The 18,817-nt window shown below is 41.4% G+C and overlaps 1 protein-coding gene across 1 annotated transcript in view; it reads right to left on the reverse strand.

Annotated features, from left to right (window-relative positions):
- LOC115571167 (cytohesin-3-like) overlaps positions 1–15,567 on the reverse strand; it is a 36,617-nt gene extending 21,050 nt beyond the window's left edge. The window contains exon 1 of the mRNA XM_030400293.1: positions 15,212–15,567. Coding sequence (XP_030256153.1) covers positions 15,212–15,230 — 19 coding nt within the window. The 5' untranslated portion in view covers positions 15,231–15,567. The remainder of the gene's footprint in view (positions 1–15,211) is intronic.
- Between the last annotated feature and the right edge of the window lie 3,250 nt (positions 15,568–18,817).

Below are 18,817 nucleotides of genomic sequence, written 5' to 3' on the forward strand. Positions count from 1 at the left end.
TATATATATATATATATATATATATATATAAATATAAAACATCACTTGTTATTTTCCCTCGCAGTGCCAATTACAGTAAAACAAGGTCACTGGGCTCCAGAGGAAGCATTCAGCCTGCTTTTAATTCAACAGCTGTAAAAGAGTTGCGTTCAGGGGAGCCAAGTATTGTTATAGATGGTGTTCACATTAACAAAAGCGCTTCCTAACCTAGTTGTTTCATCCTGAAGCACCTAGATGAATGTCAGGTAAACAGCAGCAGCAACAGCTGAGGGATTACCTTCGTGGGCCATGTAAGAGCACAATGTAAGAAAGTATGAAAATAAAGATCTTAATTAGCGTTACTTACCTCGGGGAACCTCACAGCACTTATGCAACACAACTGTGAATGTAGCTCCAAAGCCAGCTAGTGCTCATAATAAAAAAGTTTCAAGGCTGTTTGAAACAATTCTTTAATGTTTTCTAGACTATTTTTTTTTTTTTTTGCCTACAGGACCAAAAATGCTAACATCTGTCCATCTGTCATACAGGATGTCAAACACAGCTAAAGCTAGACTGTTGAGATGGGTTTTAAGGGTATAAACTTAAAAACAGTTCCAAACATAGGGAAATACTCTAATTTAGTTCCTTGCTGAGAGTTATGTGAGCAGATTGACACCACTCATGTATATATCTGGTAAATATCAGGCTACAGCCAGTTGGCTTAGCTTAGCATAAAGAATGGACATGAAAACAGCTGTCTTTGAAGAAAATCCTACAAGATCTTCTACAGCTTCTATAACATGTTTTGTAATGAGGGCATTCAAATGAAATGTCAAAAATGTTTAACTCATATACAACCAGTCACGTTTTGACAAAGCCTGGGGGGCTAAAGCAATGTATTTCTGTGTTTTGCTGGTTTAAAAGAGACAAAAAGTGATAGGCCTTAGGAGTCACTGTAATTAAAGGTAATTAAAGGTCAATCTATCTAACTTCAGTCGGTTGTTACAACCACTACACTTATCCAAGTTTGATAAAACTGATTTGACAGAGCTCAAACACAAACCTGATTCTATTTTTGCGGAGCTGAAACACCATGTAGCGCCATCATCAGGTTAAGATGTTATTTTTTAAAATATTTATGGGAAATACCTTCATAACGAATGACATTTCCCATTAGCTGCAGTTGTAGCCTACTTTGCGTAACTGCTAGTTAGCGTAACTGCTAGTTAGCACCTCACCTAAACTAAAGGGTGAGGTCCTAAAAGTAGTTTGTGTTTAGTCACAATTAGTGTTTAGTAACAATTAGCTAATACCCTAAACTAAGATGGTAAATCCCTTCTAAACATCAGCATGTTAGCACTGCCATGATGAGCCTGCTAGCCTATGAACGTTAGCAAAAATCTTAAAGCTGTAGTACAGCCTCACATGCTGCTAGCATGGCTGTATACTTGAACAAAAAATACACCTTCCTAAATGTGATTTTCCCATTATTTGTTAATATTAATTATTTCTGTCTTCGAAGGTAGTTAACTTACTACTAATTAAAACTACAAGTTTTTGGTTTTTGTTTAGACATATTTTTATATGACACAGATCAAAATGATGGTCAAGAAAATTCTCGTCCCACATTTCAGTAACACTAAAACTTGAAATATAATCACCAGCCCTGATATAATGATTCTTCTTTGCATTTGCTTAGAGAAAGATGATGTTCCAGCAGGAGGCAGCTCCATGTTTTCTATTGGCCTGAGGCTGTGCATTAGCTAATGGAGAGATCCAGTGGCTCCAACAACACGCATGATTACAATCTTGATTCATTACAAATCGAATGCAAAGCAGAGGATGCTCCCTTTAACAGAAGCCTACCACTATTAATGGCACAGCATTTCCATTATCCTCCGATCCAAGTCTCTCTTACTGAGTATTCAGTAATGCACCTCTTTCAAACCATACATTTGATAACAGAGAGGACTATAAAACCAGTGCAAATGTCCCTGTTCCAGTGGATAATCTTGTTTAGTGGTGGGGGGGCTCCTCTACTCCTCTACAGAGGTGGTCAACCAATTACATTATTAACACACATCCCCCTGTGACCTTCTATGAGTCACTCAGGAAATTAATTTAGCGTCTTCAGCAGGCACGGAGCGAGTCGCAGGGCTGAAGCTGGTTGTTGCCTCCATGTTGGCTCAAACCAAACACAGCCACGCTTGAATGATAATCTAACTGAAATCAATGATGTTGTGAGTCATTGCCTCATAGCAAAGGATAGACACTGGGAGGGTCAGGCTGTCTAAAGCCGAGGCACTGATGGCAATTTGTGTGAGCTTAGCAAGCAGGAAACAGTACATGTTAACCTCTTTGACTTCTCAAAATCTATCTGCTGTATGAAAGCTCCAAAATCCACTGTATCTTGCGATGGGGTTGAGAGGGTCCAAAGGGTTTAAACTCCAACATGTGAGCCGCAGGACATGAGGCTCCAGTAATTTCCCCCCCTAAAAACAAAAAATCCCTCATAATCTACTTTTAGGAGTAAATCCCCTGCTGCTCTTCACACCCAAAACTAACAACTGTCCCCGGCCACCCACTGAAACCAGAGGCTTTGAAGGCATTTAAACTAATGCCGGGATGCTTTAGCACCCACAAACTCAACACCACCTACATCAACTTTCAGTTTCATAACTTGTGCGTTTAAGCCAATTGTTAGAGTTGAGACACACCAAAAGAGAAAAAAAGAGAGAAAAAAAAAATCCTATTTACAGGCCTTGAGAACTCATTCAAGGACTTCCCTAAACCAGTATCTATACCAGCTGCACAGGAAAGGCGGCGATGTACTCAAAGCACGTGGAGCTCAGAGAGAAAATCCCACGCTCACTTAACACTGGCTGCGGTCCCAGTTTTCACTCACTCGTGTCAGTGAGAGAGGATTTGTCCAGATCTACTGGCTATAAACTGGCGACTTTACCCTCTGTAATGCATTTCAATGTGGGTGAGCTTAGAAAAAAAATAACCCTGTTACCCTGGTTAGCCCTGCAGCGCACAGGAGCACAAGCATAGAGGCAGGACGGGCTAAGAAACTTCCTCTGGATCTCGACTCTAATCTGAAACCCGTCGCTAACTGTAGACGATGACATTCTCTCCATTAAAGCCCGGGTCATACATTAAGACACACGGACGGAAGTGTGGATAGAATTTCTCATGAGCACATAGACACCAATGCCAGCTGGTCGTAATCCCACTCAGCCCGCCACTCTGTAAGTCTGTCAGAGCGGAAGTGTGATGTATGACAGCGTATGCACAGATGTTGCCCGCCGACCGGCCGCCGTGTGCCTTTAACCTACTTTGCATCAACGATGCCGGACAAAATAACGTGACAGAGTGGCAGGAGAGCCTGGTGTAGCTGTCTGCAGAGGCACTTTGGCTCTGAGCCACAGAGCAGGAATGCCAGGACCTCAGCACGGCACAAAGGTCGATGTGCGGAGACGGAGGTTATGATACAGAGGGTGAAAGGTCAGGCACACAGGCGTCAACATGCATGTGCAACAAGCACGCTGCCATGTAGCAATAGAGATAATAGAGTAGAATAAAAGAGAGAATAGTGAAACTGTTTTTTGTTTTGTTTTTTAATTAAAGCTGCTATAAATTTCCAAAAATTGCTGTTGCATTTTGTAAGTGCTGTGTAGTAGATTGGAAAAAAGTTGACTCCAGCAATACGGTTGATTTTTACTGAAAGACCTTTGACAAACATGCTAAATGAAAGATTGCTTGTAAGGTAATGGAAGGGAGGTGGCTCAGTGTCTCTCTACATGGAGCACTCTATATTAAATGTGGAATAGTTCATTCAAAGTCCATTCATGTTATGTTGGTCTTGTTTAAAATGGAATCTCAATTGTTCATCTGAATGTCTTGGAGTGCATTTTTTTCTTTGCCTTATGAAAATCATGAAATTGTTGTCATCTTTTTCCTTGTTTCTTCAGAGCCATGAGTCATGATTTCTTTCATTATTCATAGGAGATTATTTTTCGATTGAGCAATGCACTGTTTGGTCCATTAAATGCCAGAAAACATTGTCTGTTTTGTCCAAAAAACAATCTAAAACTTTAAGATACTGAAATTACTCGCAGAAATGACACAGAAATATGCAAATCCAGACGTTTACAGCTGCGAAGCAGGAACTAGAGAATGTTGTGTTTGGCATCTTTGCTTGAAAAATTCCATAAATGATGAATTGATGCGGAACTTTTTGTTCTGCTGATCAAACAATCGGAAATAAATCAGTTAACTGAGCAGTCATCCTAGCTCTACATTAAATCCATCACTTATTACGCGACAAGCACAGAGAAACAAGATAAAGGAAAGAGGAGGAAGAAAGATCAGACCTACCGCGCAGCAATCCGCTGAAACAGAGGACATGTTTGTGAGTGTGCTGATTCATTATCATGCTGAATTAATTATGTACTGGGAGACGCTTCAGAGACTAATACTGCACAAGTAACACAAGTTGTCTCAAGAAACAGATGACTTCCTTACAAACGGTATGAATTCCTGATAAACTGATGTGTTGTGCGTGGTATCTGATTATTACAGTACGGCGTTCTGTAATAATTCAGTAACGACAGTCCTGTCCTGGCTGTTGCGTGAGAGTGGAGATTTTTGGGGAATAATTTGGCTCTGAGATTTTTAACTACCGCTGGGGACCCGAGGAGAATCTGGGGCTCGGGGAGCTGAAGAGCCCTCACACTGATTGCTCGGGTTAATCTGCAGTTTTGGAAGGGGACCCCCTGCCGTGAGTGCATTTGTGCGAGAGTGTTGTTGCATGGGAGGTGGTCCGCACACTATGTCCTCCTTATATCACACATCTGCTCAGCATCAGCACTATGTCAACATTTGATTCGATGAACACCACTAGTAGAATCCGAGGGGCTTCCACTGCCATATGCTGGCGGGCCAAAGTAACCATAATCTGATGATTTGATCGGCCTGAGAAGGAATTACATGGATGCTGTTTCTTCTGGCACTCGGGCAGGATGAGGGGCTTTAACAGACGGACTGCAGTCCAAGAAGCTCTCTGTCCGGTCACTGCAACAGATCTCAGAAGATCATCCAGGTTTTAGGCAGAAGCTGTAAAAGCATCTTTTATTCTCTCACGGGGCTAGAGTATCTACAATTTAACAAAAAGAGCTGAATACTCGTGTAACATATACAACTTTCACACCAAAATTGGCATGTGTAGGTACGTTTTTTTAATTCAGGTAAACCAGCCTTTCTGTTTTTTTTGTTCTGGTCTTTCACTTTCAATGTCACAAATTATTGACAATAGAAAGCAGCTTGGAGGCCGGTGACAATGTTACTTCTTAATATCTTTTACTGCAGTCTTTTTTTCAAACTCAAGAGACTGCACGATGCACTTCGACGGATGTTTTTGCGCCAACGTTCTGGACTTCAGTGCACTTCACAGCATTGTGCCAGAAAAGCAGCTCAAATTAGCGTGTCCATCTTGGTCTCATGTTCCATCACTGCCAATCGGAGCTGGGTAAATACCTGTGCTGAGTCATTTGACCCAGCAATGAATGTTGATTGTTCCCTTTGTCTTTGTGGTGTTAAAGGGCTTATAGACTTCCAGTCACTCTGGAATCTAGATAACAAGGGAGAAGAGGAAAAGCCTCCTGATATATTGAGTACAATATCCTACAGAGTGCTACAGATTGGGAATATTAAAGTTATTCCAAGATTGTTACTTATTCTGCTGTCTTATAATATGTTTTTTTGCAGTGTTCAATAACCGGTGAAACGAGACACAAACAAACTGCGTACAGCTCCGTTAATTCTCCCAATCGATTAATAAGTGCCTATATTAGATCTCATTTAGATGTAGACTAACTGCTAGCCGTTTTGCTAAGATTTAGGTTATACTTCTGTTTTTACCAAGTGGGAGATGTCATCCGTGTTTGAAATAACCAATATCAAGGTAAACCTTATACTGGCTGAACATCAGTAAGCATCGTCTTTATGAGTATGTTGGCTGTTTTTGAGCATTTAGCTCAAAGCACCCTTGTCCCCGAGTACAAACTCACATGGCTGCTAGCATGGCTGTAGACTCTCAATGTGTTCTACCCTTTCCTGGCCTTCAATACTGTAAAATCGAAGCTTCACCGTGTCAAACCCGCCTCTGAATCCCGGTCCCAACAAACAAAGACTGAAGACATGGATGTGACACTAGATTTTGAAAGGTGATATATATTTGAGGGATTATTCCCTGACAGGCACGGCGGCTGCTTCCTGCGGGTGTCAGGTGATTGACGGGGAGCAGAATGAATGTAACGCTCTATCTGATACAGACACTCACCTCCATTATTGTGATAGATATCAAGCTCAGGAGCAATTTTGAAATCTGTACTGGGTGCTTTTCACTCCCCACACAACAGCGAATGAGAGGACATACGTTTTTGTATCACCGATAACGCTGACTAGACGAGAAGACACTGGCAGGGAGAGGGTCAACCTGGACGACTGGCATTCATTTTGAGCCTTTCAGTGTGCTGCTCTGTGTCGGCCTCCGAGCTGCTCGGAGGTACAGGACATCCCTCTGATGGTTGTTAGCCTGCCTGCAAAAACACACGACTTTGGTGGACCACCCTGATCCCACTCACAACGAGACCACAGCTAACTTTGATCACAACAACAGAAAACCACCCACTAAGTTTAGATAATAGGTTCACTCATGGTGCTATGGTTCTATGTTCACAACGGTTCGAGATGGATCTTGTTAAACATCATAATGTCCCATGGCTGCCTGCTGGATCAAAGACTCGCCACTCAAAGCGGCCTTGTCCTCGACAGAAGACAAAATATTCGCTTGATCGCAGAAAAAAAAGGGCAGGAAATGAAATGAAATGTGCCAGGACGTGTTATTAAGGTGAGTACGAGCTGGGCGTTGGTGTGGTTCTCCATTTCTTCTCCATTTCTGTTGAGCCAGAAGCCAAAAAACACACGTCTACCCTCTCTGAACACCCTCTTCCTACTCCCCCCCCCAATCCTTGTCTGTATGGTCAGCTGGTCCCTGTTTTCTCTTAACCCTCCTTCCACTGAAATTAGGCGTGGATTACTCGAACACAGTACATCTCTGCTGCCCTTAATGTCAGTCTGTGTTCCTCCCCAACTCCAGCTCATTTAATTTGCCGTTCCCTTTGTCTCCCATCTGCTCTCCGTCTCGCACTTAAAGGGCTTCCCCTCTCGACAGCTCCGAGCAATAATTCCAGGCAAAGAGTACCTCTATTCACAACAGCAGAAACGTTGCCCGACTGAAACTGCTCCGATGTCTTGTCTCCCCCCCCCCCCACACACACACACACACACACACACTACCATGGTGATGGGAACATGTCAGGAAGCCTCCTCAGTCTCTCCTCTAATCAGGTCCATATGTAGTCTTCTCTTTCAGCACTTAAATAGTGCAGTTTGTTACAAGCTCCCGCTCAATCCCTGCACATCGCAGTCGCCAGCACTGTCTGTGTTTTTGTATTTTTCTTGTTGCATGCGGTGTAATGCAGTGTATGTTTAATCTTCTAATGTTGTGCCACAAAACCCATAATCTTGGCAGTCAAAATGAATTTCTGTTCTCTCCAAATCTCCCCTTAAGCCTTTCAACAACATAGCCAGCCTGCCGAGGTCAACCAATGAGATTGTAAAGAGTACATTTTAGCACATTTTTTGGCATCTGTGCAGACACACATAAGAGACACGTTTTGTCTAAACCGTTGCAGACATTATAGTGTCAGGCTACCGGAGTGCTGCAGGAAATTTGGATGCGGTGAATTCAATCCAGCTACGTGTTCATATCGGAGAAATTCTGCAGGCTGCAAAGTTAAAGTTAATAAAGCTGAAGCAATGTATTGAAAGGTATTCAAGCGGGATTTTACACCATAAATAGTTAGTGGTATTGGTAATGGTCTATTATTATGTTAAAAGGAATATTTTTAGAGTTTGAGAAATACACTTTTTGCTTTTCTTTTTGCAACAAATGTTAGATGAATAGGTTGAGACCAATGCCAGCTAATGCTAGCTGCTTGCAAACTTAGCTTAGCACAGAGACGGGAAAGAGGGGAATCGTCTCTCTACTTCGTCAGTCAGTCTGTCACACGATCTACCTTACACTCCAAAATGTTGGAATTTTTTTTCTTATGAATTAAACATGCGACTTAAAAACTGCTCATCAACAAGCTTTAGCTAGCTTTTTGTTACTTTAGGACAATGACCGGCTAGCAGTTTCACCATCAGGTTGTAGCTTCATTTTTTGTGTATAGACAGACATGAAAATAGCTTTTGGCAGAGACTACAAAAGAAGGGGAAATGTCCAAAAGGTAATAAAATCCACCTAGTTGTAGTCTATCACATGATCTCCTGCAAAACTCCCAAATGTTGTTTTTCACACTGCAGTATGTGTGCAAATTTAACACACAAGATAAAAAATGCTAAAAACAAGCTTTAGCAAGCCTTTCATTACCTTTGGACGGAGCCAGGCTAGCAGTTTAGCACGTAGACATCAATCTTCCTGTTTAAAATTCTCTGTAAGAAAACTGATAGCCATATTTCCCAAACTGTCTAACTATTTTATTAACTAGTGATGTCTGGCCAAGTGTGGAACTGATTTTTAGCTTCTTTTTTTTTTATTGTACTCGCAAAAAAATTCACAGTCTGCTTTTAAAACCACATTCTTTCCTTTTCCCCAGCTTCAGGACAAAGTTAATTTTGGAGGGAAAATGCTGGAAAATATTGTATAAGCAAATATCACCAAAACACATAACTTCATACCTCATTTTATTACACATGGTTTACTGCAAGTTTCTGTGACACTTCTGCCTTTCATTCTTGAAGATGACTGATTGGATTTAATTCATTATAGATTTTATTGATCAATAAAAGCCAAGAAATATTCACACTTGAGATGCTGGGACTATTGATTTCAGCTAATTTTTGCTTCAAAACAATTACTCAAAATCAAATCAAAATACAATTTTCTGGCTATCAAACTAATAGAGCAATCGTTTTTGGTTGATTCCGCAGACCTGCAAGGTGTCTACAGATGCAGAAGGGGCCGTTGTCTGAGCTCTGTCGTCTCGCCATTCAGCACCAACCACTTACAATAAGCCCGCCAGCCTCCCAGGACGAAGTATAGCTAGAGAGCAGCCACAGTCGCCTCAAGTGACTGTCTGATGTCCTCCCACACACTCACCCTAGAGCCACAACAAAGAGCGTACCCTAATCACACCAACTTCCCCGTCTTACCAGCTAATCCCCCTCAGAACTATAGTACTAGACGCCAAAAAATCACACACACACTGTGTGTTGGTTCAGGTTTTTCCAAAAGCCACCTTAGCTTAGGTTTCATGCCTGCTGGGGTGAATGTGATATGAAATAACTGCAAACAGTCAGATGTCCATTAAGTTTGATGAGATGATTACATAAAAGGCAGGGGGAAGAAAGGCACTGATTTTCTTTCTAAGGGAGATCTTTGAAAACCAATCACAGAGCCAAGGTGTGCATTTCTGCTGTGTGTCCACCATTAATAGGACGTTGAAGACAAAACAGTCGTGCCTCAGCCGGATACGATGTGTTATTTTAGCACACACTCACACATTCAGTCCAAAGGGAGTAGAAGAATTGAAGGAAAAAGACTTTCCCATTCAACTTTTCCCACACTCAGTCAGAAAGAGGAGCGCTGACTGGCGCGGTGGGGTTATCACAGACGGCACTTACACAGGAAATATGGACGAGGAAACCTCGCAGGACCCCATAAACAAACATTTTGGCACTTTCTGTGGCGTCAAGCACAAGACATGTTTTGTTTGGGAGCCTGAGTTGTCACAGAGGTTTTTTATTCAGGCGGAAGGAATTTTTAAAAGGTGAATTATATTAATTCCAGCGCTTTAATATCCCCACCTCCCAAAACAGCCGTTTACTCAGCCTATATTAATCCCCCGACTGAAACATCAAAAAGCTGCTATAAAGAAAAGAAAATACAAGGAGGCCAAGTGTTAAAATTCATGGCCTCCATCCAGCCGTTCAGTGAGCTGCTTCCCAGCCAATTTCTGCTTCTGTGTTCTTTCCACTTCTCCATCCAGCTATACAATGATGCTAAAAACAGACTCATGACTAACGAAAACACTTAAGATTTTTTTTGTCAAGTCTGTTGCTCATTTTCATCCATTTTGAGGCCAGGCCCTGTCTGCTCCGTGGAGTGTAAACGGAGCGGAGAAGCGCCAACTCTGTTTAGCGAGCGCAGTAAACATGCACTAATGAATCCCAGGCTATAAATGAGACCCACAAGCAGTTTGATTCAACGTGGAGCTAAGTTTAGCCGAGAAATATGCGCGGGTTGGCCTCCCCTTGTTCCTACACCACCATTATTCCAGGAAATTATGTACCCTACTGAAGTGATCTGACGTGCCTCAAACATATTCTATATTTACCTGGACAGGACCTCTCTACGTCTGCACAAGGAGCATGCCTCTAAAAATCATCTGGGGCACTGCTTAGCTCAGTTGGTAGAGCAGGTGTCCCATGTATAGAGGCTTTGTCCTCGCTGCAGTGGCCCGGGGTTCGAGCCCCAGCTTGGGACCTTTTGCTGTATGTCACTCCCCCTCTCTCTCATCCTGTTTCCTGTCATATCTTAACCTGTACTATCAATAAAGGCCAAAAACAACACTTAACTTGGAAAAAGCCTGCGTAAACCTGCATTGTTATATTTTTTGGCCACTAGGTGGCAGCACAACGAACTGTAAAAACAACACTGATATGCTACCGCCTTACAAAGCTGCCAAAAATGTTAGCAAACGGTGGCTTGTTTACACATCCAGTAGACACGCGGCCACATTAGCATCCTTTTGAGAAATTAAGCCCAATATTCAGTCTCCTTTTAGCTCTGTGATACCCTTATTTAGCTGAAATCTTTACTTTAGCTACTCAGTTAAAAACACCTGAAATGGGTGAACAAGCTCAACATTGCATATCTTTCAGTTCTATTTGGGATCTCACGGCTCCTGGAGACTCGGATTAAGCCAGACAAGCTGTATGGAGTCATTTAAGGTTTTCGGTGGTTTTCTTTTGTCATTTTATAAGAAGTCTCCAGCTAGTTCAGTTGTTCAGAGGGAGCGCGGCAACACAGTTTGAAGCTTGGTCACCTCCTGACAGCGATATGGGGCTCTCTTGCTGCTAAATGCTCCATTATGGTCACAAGCTAGACATAAGATAAATCATCGTTTTCGTTGAAAATAGCTGCCTGCTACATCTGGAGACATCTTTCATGAAAGCGGTGAACCAAAACAGTGACAATGTGGACCGTAAAAGCAAAACAATGAGTTTAAAGATGCTAAAATGCTCCTTAAAGCTAAGAGGAAATGCAGAAGTGCCTTTTATCCTTAGCTTAAACACTCTGTATTTAACATTACAGGTAGTCATGTATTCCATTGTTGATGATATATAGTGTTTATAGCAGCTTTATTGCACTGCTCCTTCCTCAGTGTGGGGCCCTGAGTAATCAATAACTCTGATCTCCCAAATGCAGCTCCTTTCATACTGTTTCAGCTCAGTGAGAGGTGGCTTGTGGGAGTCTTAACTGTTCATACACCATCTATTAATCCTAAAGAGTATCATGACATCTGTTGGCTCTGTTCTCTGTTGTTCTCAGACTCGTTCGCTGGTGCAGAACAAATTATAGCCCCAACTCTGAACGTATGTTGTACAGTTTGCAGGCGTGATAGCGTTGGCCCTAATGTACACGCATGAGGATAGCGTGGGTAATGCATTCGTTGGCATGCAAAAGAACATCCCAGAGCTATGAAGTGCAGCTTGTCATTGGATGGATTCACGGCCACTGCGATGGAAGGTCCCAAGAAATGGTTTAGTCTATATTGCTGTGATTATTGATGTCCTAATCAAGATGATTTCTAAGTCCTTTACTATTGGGTGTCTGCAGATACCGAGTCAGATCTTAAATGTCTTATACTTACCTTTATTTTGATTAAAAATATATCGGACACATAGAAATAACATGTAAACTGCCTAATCACCTTATTTGTATTAAGATACATGATCCAAATAATAAAGGTACTTTATTTAAACAATTATGTGAACAACTTAAATGATGTGAGCGAAAATGTAATGGGAGAATTTGACTCCTGAAACTGACTTGACACAATCCACTTGAAAGAAGACTTATCACTCTTGATGAAGGTGTAAGTGTCAAATTTAGCACCTAGTGTCTGTGTGTGACACCAGCGTATCGAGGTGTGCGCGCGAACAATGTTAAGTGACGCGTGCGAGGCGGCGACAGTGTCAGCGAGCGAACTAGAGCTCTTAATTGCTTTAACATTTATGGTAAGTTATTTTGGTGCACAGTGCTGCACGTATATATCTCCAAGCCTGCGTCGTGTGTTTCCAGTCTGATCACATCTCAGACAGCATGCCTCTGCTGCTCGCTGACATCCTGTCATATGATTCAGAGACCGGTATCTCTTGGACTGGCTTGGCGTATGGTGGAACATGTGATTATTTCATTTTTGAGGTGACATTTATGGCTGCAGTGAGTGCACATGGTTTGAGTTACAAAGACAGTCAAAAAACCAGACCACGGTGACACACTCAAACCTCTGCTCTGAAACACAATAGGGCTGTGCGATATAACCGAAATCTTCCTTCCGGATAACAATACATATCACAATATAGCACAAATTATCTGTAAATTCAATGAATAGTTTATATTATTTATACAAAACCATATTTGTGTACACATTTTGAATATGAATCCGAATGAAGCTTTTAGGAACGAGCTCCTTGTTTTCACATGGCTGGTCAGGTAGCAACGTCCAAATAATTACAAATTTTGCCAAGAGTGTGATTTGCGACCCAACAAATAACCAATAACTACACATATCATGAAAATAATGATGTTTTTCAATCGTCATATCACACAGACCTAAAAACACGCAACAAAATTAGTGGGATATTGTTCACGCAAAGATGAATTCTGATGAAGTCCACAATCAGAGGGGTTCTTCTTCCTGGGATCATGAATATGCTCAGTCAATTTCAAGGTAATCTGTTAACAATTCGACTTGGACATCTCCTGTGTGCAATTTCTGCCCAAGAAGGTAGGAGAGGAAATGTCAGGCTGTCATCAAAAACCTTGGGGCTCATCCTCTGGGGACCATGAATATATTTTATAAACTGCATATAAAATGATATACATTTGCAGTAAAAAATAAAATCATTCATGTTAAAATATGGAATAGCCAGTGATAAAATATAACTAACTACAGTTCACATTTCCTTGATAGATTTAGTTACGAGTTACTTTGCAGATTCAGATTATGCAGTGTTGATAGGCTGTTACTCATCAGATAGTGTAGAGGAAGAGAAAGAATGCTACATCAGAGCCAAAATATTGCAATTTTGAACAGACTTATTCTATAGGCAAAAAAACCCCCAGCAGTACGGATAATCTGAAAAATGGTGGATACCAGCCAGGCCGATAATCACTCTATCCTTAATGAAGAGTATGATTAGTGAAGGTTGTGCCTACTTAAGGAGCAGGCTCTGCTACTATACCATAGCCTCTGAACACACAAGTGTAAATTAAGATCACTGAAATAGGTCAAACTCGCTCATTCCCACTTCCATTCAAATTCAGGGCAAAGTGTCCTGGTTCACATTCAGACATGAGTATACATGGAGGGGGGGAAATGTGGAAGTCCAGATGAGGGTCTCTCTCTCCTGGCTGGGCTAATCGCTCACAGTTTAACTGACAAACTCTTATCTGACTATAGCCATTTGTTTACATGACACTGGCTTGAAGGCCTTCAGCCCACAAGGCGGTTTGGATTATCTGCTCAGAGGCGTACTGCGTGTGTGTTTTGGCACTATCATAAAATAACTGATCTGAGACCCGGAGCTGCGGCGGCAGCCACCATGAAGATGGAGAGTAATACGGGCTGGACATGCAGCTGCACGGGTTCACTTCACGCAGCTTTATCAGTAAATCACACAGTCGGGTCTGTGGCATGAAATACTCTCAGTTCAGTTTGTTGCCTTCTATTCACTATTAATTAATCATACCCCAATGTGACTTTATTATATTCTAAAGTTAGTGAGCTTCTATATTCAAGTCATTGATTTACTACCATATTATTATTAAACGCACCTTCTCCTTCTTTCCTTTCTTAGCTGGTATTTTGCTTCAACTATAATAATCTATATCATTGCACATTACTATATTTTGCGCAATTTGCAGCATTTATAAGAAGCAGGTGACCTTGTCATTATTTATTGTGGGTTAAAGGAGCACTATGTCGTTTTAGAGAAGAACTTTAAACTCAAAATTTTTTATATTTACAATATTAATAAGGCAATAATACAAACTCATCTTTTCCCATAACTGAGTAAACAAGCTGTTCTCAGAGGAAAACAAGGTCAACAGTGTTTAAAGCAAGAAAGGTGGCAGGGTCCGCCAAACATAAACCAAGCATAACAGTATGGAATTGCGTTGTCCTTTAAGGTCGGTTTGTTTATTCGGTCATGAAAACAAAGGGAGTTTGTTGATTTAGTTTGTCCAGAGCATAACAAGTCCGAAACTGGAAACTACATAGTGCGCCTTTGAGGGACCTTTTTTTTCTGTATTTGAAATATTTTTGTTGCAGGATGTAGATCCTGCCATAAGTCTGTCCTCCACATGGAAGGCTGCCAGCCAGATATCTTATCAATTTCCACCAGTTTACAGGCTCCCAACAGGCACAGAGATACTGACAGCAACTTCAAAGACATCAAAGACATCAGACAGGCGGACAGAAAGGTGCATGCATGATAAATCTGCAGGCTTGTTTTTTTTGCACCGTGACTTCAGCGTCTCAAAACATGTTTCTGTGCAGGAACAGACAGACTCTTTCTCACCGCTGTGTTTTTTTTCTTCTTCTCAGAATTGCTCCTTTAATGTCAGGTTTTTAAATCATGACAACCCACTCTGGTTGTTTTTTTTTTTTTTTTTTTTTCTATTTAGGTCTGCAAATAATAAAAAAAAGAAAATAAATAAATGAATACAACTAAAACAATCTACACACAACATCCTGGTTCTGGAACACCTCCGTGTCCCCCCCTGACTCACACACACACATGCATCCATACATCCCCTGCACACGGGCTGAGAAAGGAAACCAATGTGGGGAGAAGGAAAAACAAACCTTACCGTGATTGTCTTCATCCATATCGGCCGAAGCAGTGGCAGGGCAGCCCCGCACAAGACGTGAGCGACTGAAACCTCCCGGATATATGTCTTTTTTTTTCCTGGCCGATTCTCAGCGTGATTGTGTTTGCTTTTTTCCCCCCCGCTGACAGACAGTCAAAGCCGGTGTGTGACAGAAAGATGGGCGAAGATGTCAGCGGTGAAATGAATGGAGAGGGGGGAAAAAAGAAAGGGAAAAGACGTCTGGGTGTAGATTAAACAGAGGTCCCTTGAAAAATGAAGGAGGTGGTATTTCAGAGGTGTCAGACCGCGATGTGAGAGACTGGCCGCTGCGCTTCTCCCTCCTGCTCCATCCTCAGCTGCTCCGTCTGCATTCACATTAGCTACACTGCAACCGCGGCGACGTCATCAAGCCCCGCCCCTGGTAGCAACACCCCCGCACCTACACACACCACACACTAAAAGTAGCTCAACTTGAATGTATTAAATCTAAAAATACTGTAATGAGCCTATATAAAATACCAACCCCCCCCCCCCCCCAACATGCCCGCATGTTTGGAAAAAGACACCCTCTTGTGCTCCTACATCTGATAAGACATGATAAATTACCCTCTTATGGCCCAGTGTGTAAGAGGGTGCCCTTCCACGGAGAGCGAACATAATAAAGTGTCCTCTAGGAGACCCTTTCAGAAGAGAAAGTGCCCTCTAGAGTGTCCTCAAGGTGATAACGAGCCCTTTAAGGTGCTATTCCAGTGGAGAAAACCCAATACAGTGCCCTCTAGTGTGTACTTCTAGCAGAGAAAGAGGAGATCGTATCGTATCGTATCGTATCATATCGTATCGCATTGTATCGTATAACATCATATCGTATCATATCATATTGTATATAGATATTATGTATATACAAGTCTATTTCTTACCTCTTTCTTATATTGTTTATTTTTTTCCATCATTACTGTTTATTGTTTAATTGGACTGTTCCTTTGGCTGCTGTGACACACAAAGATCCCTATTTGAGGGACTAATAAAGGAATTCTGATTCTGATGTATCGTATTGTAACATACTGTCCATCCATCCATCCATTTTCATCCGCTTATCCGGGGCCGGGTCGCAGGGGCAGCTGCCTGAGCAGGGACACCCAGACTTCCCTCTCCCCGGATACTGCCTCCAGCTCTTCCGGGAGGACCCCAAGGCGTTCCCAGGCCAGCTGAGCTGAGTAACATACTGTATCATCTCAAATCACATGAAGTGCCATCTAGCGTGCCCTTCCAGCAGAGAAAATGTTTAGCATAAAGTGACCATGAAGTTGTCTTGTTTCGTATTGTTTCAGCTAATATGGTATGCTATGTATCGTATTGTCCTGTAGGGTATCGTTATAGCATCTTATCGTATTGTATTGTAATATATCTTATCATAATGAAATATTATTATTGTACTGTAATATATATTATTGTATCTTTCTTATCTTATTGAATCATAGCGTAATACACATTATCGTATCCCATTGAAATACATCAGTTGTATCATACCATATCGTATACTATAATGCGCCCTCTAGTGTGAAAAGTGACAAAAAAGTTTTATCGTAATGTATCGTATTGTCTGGCTGAAGGTGCCCCTTCAGTGGACAAAGCGCAACGCTGCCCAATATGCTAGAGAAGGGTCAAGAACTATTTTTAAATTCATCATGACTTTCAACCAGCAGGAACAAACATGAAAGAACTTCAGGGAAATTAAATTTCTTGAGGGTCATATTTCCTTAGATTTCACAATTTTTTACTGTGTTCAGTTACACCAGGCTGCAGTAGGGCATGTTGCAAGTAAACATGTAACAATAAAAGATCAGTTTTACCATGATCTAATTGACTTATTTGGAAATTGGACAATAAGAGGAATGAGCAGTTTTATTACCCTGTCCATTTTCAATTTGATTCAGCAAACTGGGTTAAACCGGGGATTGATTTACGGCTTGTCTGACCATTCATGTGGCTTTTGTGGCATTGTTGCCTTCAATGGGCTGAACTTCTGACCTTCCATGGTGCAGTGAGCCGTAGCCACCAGTCTGTGATGTCTCCATTTCAGCATTCATGCAAATAAGACTGTTTTTTATCTTTTGTTTTTTTCATCTATGAATGTAAAACACCTTTTGCGTGTCAATTTCAATCACAAATAGTAAAAGATGAGTAACCCTTTGACTGTAAGGACTCCTAACATTACATTTAAGTAGCCTTCCTTAAGTTCAGTTAGGGGTTAAACCACTTAATCAATAATGTGAAGGTAAAGTGATAAGCGGGAAACATCCCTTGGTTTTACTGCAGTTCTGACTGAGCTGTTTCAGCTCGTAAGGCTACTCAATCCATGCACGCACATTCAAATCATAATATATTATCAAGAATGATCTCTTTACATTCTGTGTGTTTAACATAACTGGTTGACTTAAAATTATTTACTTCATTTATAATCCACACATTTAATCAGTTGATTTTAGTAAGAGCCTTATTTAAATAAACAAAAGAAGAAAAAAAAATAGTTTAATACTGAAAATCGAAAGGAACTTTGACCTCATCTGAACTCATACATCCGCTCTACTTTCCTTAGTAATGACGTAGGCTTGACGCCACCTTTAAAAGCTTGCGGCCGAACGGAATCTGGCTTGGATACTTCCTGTCTGTCTCTGCCTGTGTGAGCTCACCACTGACTGAGGCTTTTCCAGGGAAGATCCCAACCACGCCAGCAGTGCTGTACTGCGGGGAGGAACATGAAGGCAGGACTCAGCATGTGGTCCCGTGTTCAGGAAGGGAGTTGGTGCTGTGGACTCATTGTGCAGCACTACAGAGGGACAATGGTAAAAAGTCACAGAAAGGGAAGTGATGTAATTAGCCTGCCCTCCTTCACCCTTACTATGTTATGAAATCTGATCTGACTTGTGTCACTTCACTGCCAGTGATGAAATTTACCTAATTATATTTTCTCAAGTACAATTTTACTTGTGTATTTCCACATACATACATATGACTCTGCTAGACCAGAAGCATGAATACCCAGTCCAATTTCTTGCTATCCAGCGGGAGTATGTATGCGTTGGAGTTTCCTTTCACTCATGCAAAGTTTAAGTGTTAAGCAACAGGTCTGGAAGCTGGTACAGTCCTGCACAGCAGCCTCAGTTTTCATTCTGCGGCACAATCTCACACATCTCTCAACCTGCTGGCAGTACAGCCACGCTCACATAAATGATGCATGTGTCCATTGTTTCAATCACCAGGAAAGACCTCACTCTTACTGGAACCAGTATGGCACAGGCTAAATTTAAACACATTTCCAATCCGTGCAACTTTGCTCATGATGTAATACACTTGAAAATACATGTAACTCATAAAAGTGTAGTGTTGGTTATTAAGGTGGAATAGAATTTTCCACATGTGGAAACAAAATATGGCACAAGAAATAAGTGAAAATTTACATCTTCACTTGGGAAATACACATTTTCACATTGGCAATTGGCAATTTTTACATGCTATCTAAAATTCTAATATAAACCAGTGTCACATGTGAACAGGGTATTTTTAAAGTCATTGCCTCTTTTTATTTATAAATGAATGAAAATGAGA

This window comes from Sparus aurata, chromosome 20 (genome assembly GCF_900880675.1).
Source record: "Sparus aurata chromosome 20, fSpaAur1.1, whole genome shotgun sequence".
Lineage (NCBI taxonomy): Eukaryota > Metazoa > Chordata > Actinopteri > Spariformes > Sparidae > Sparus > Sparus aurata.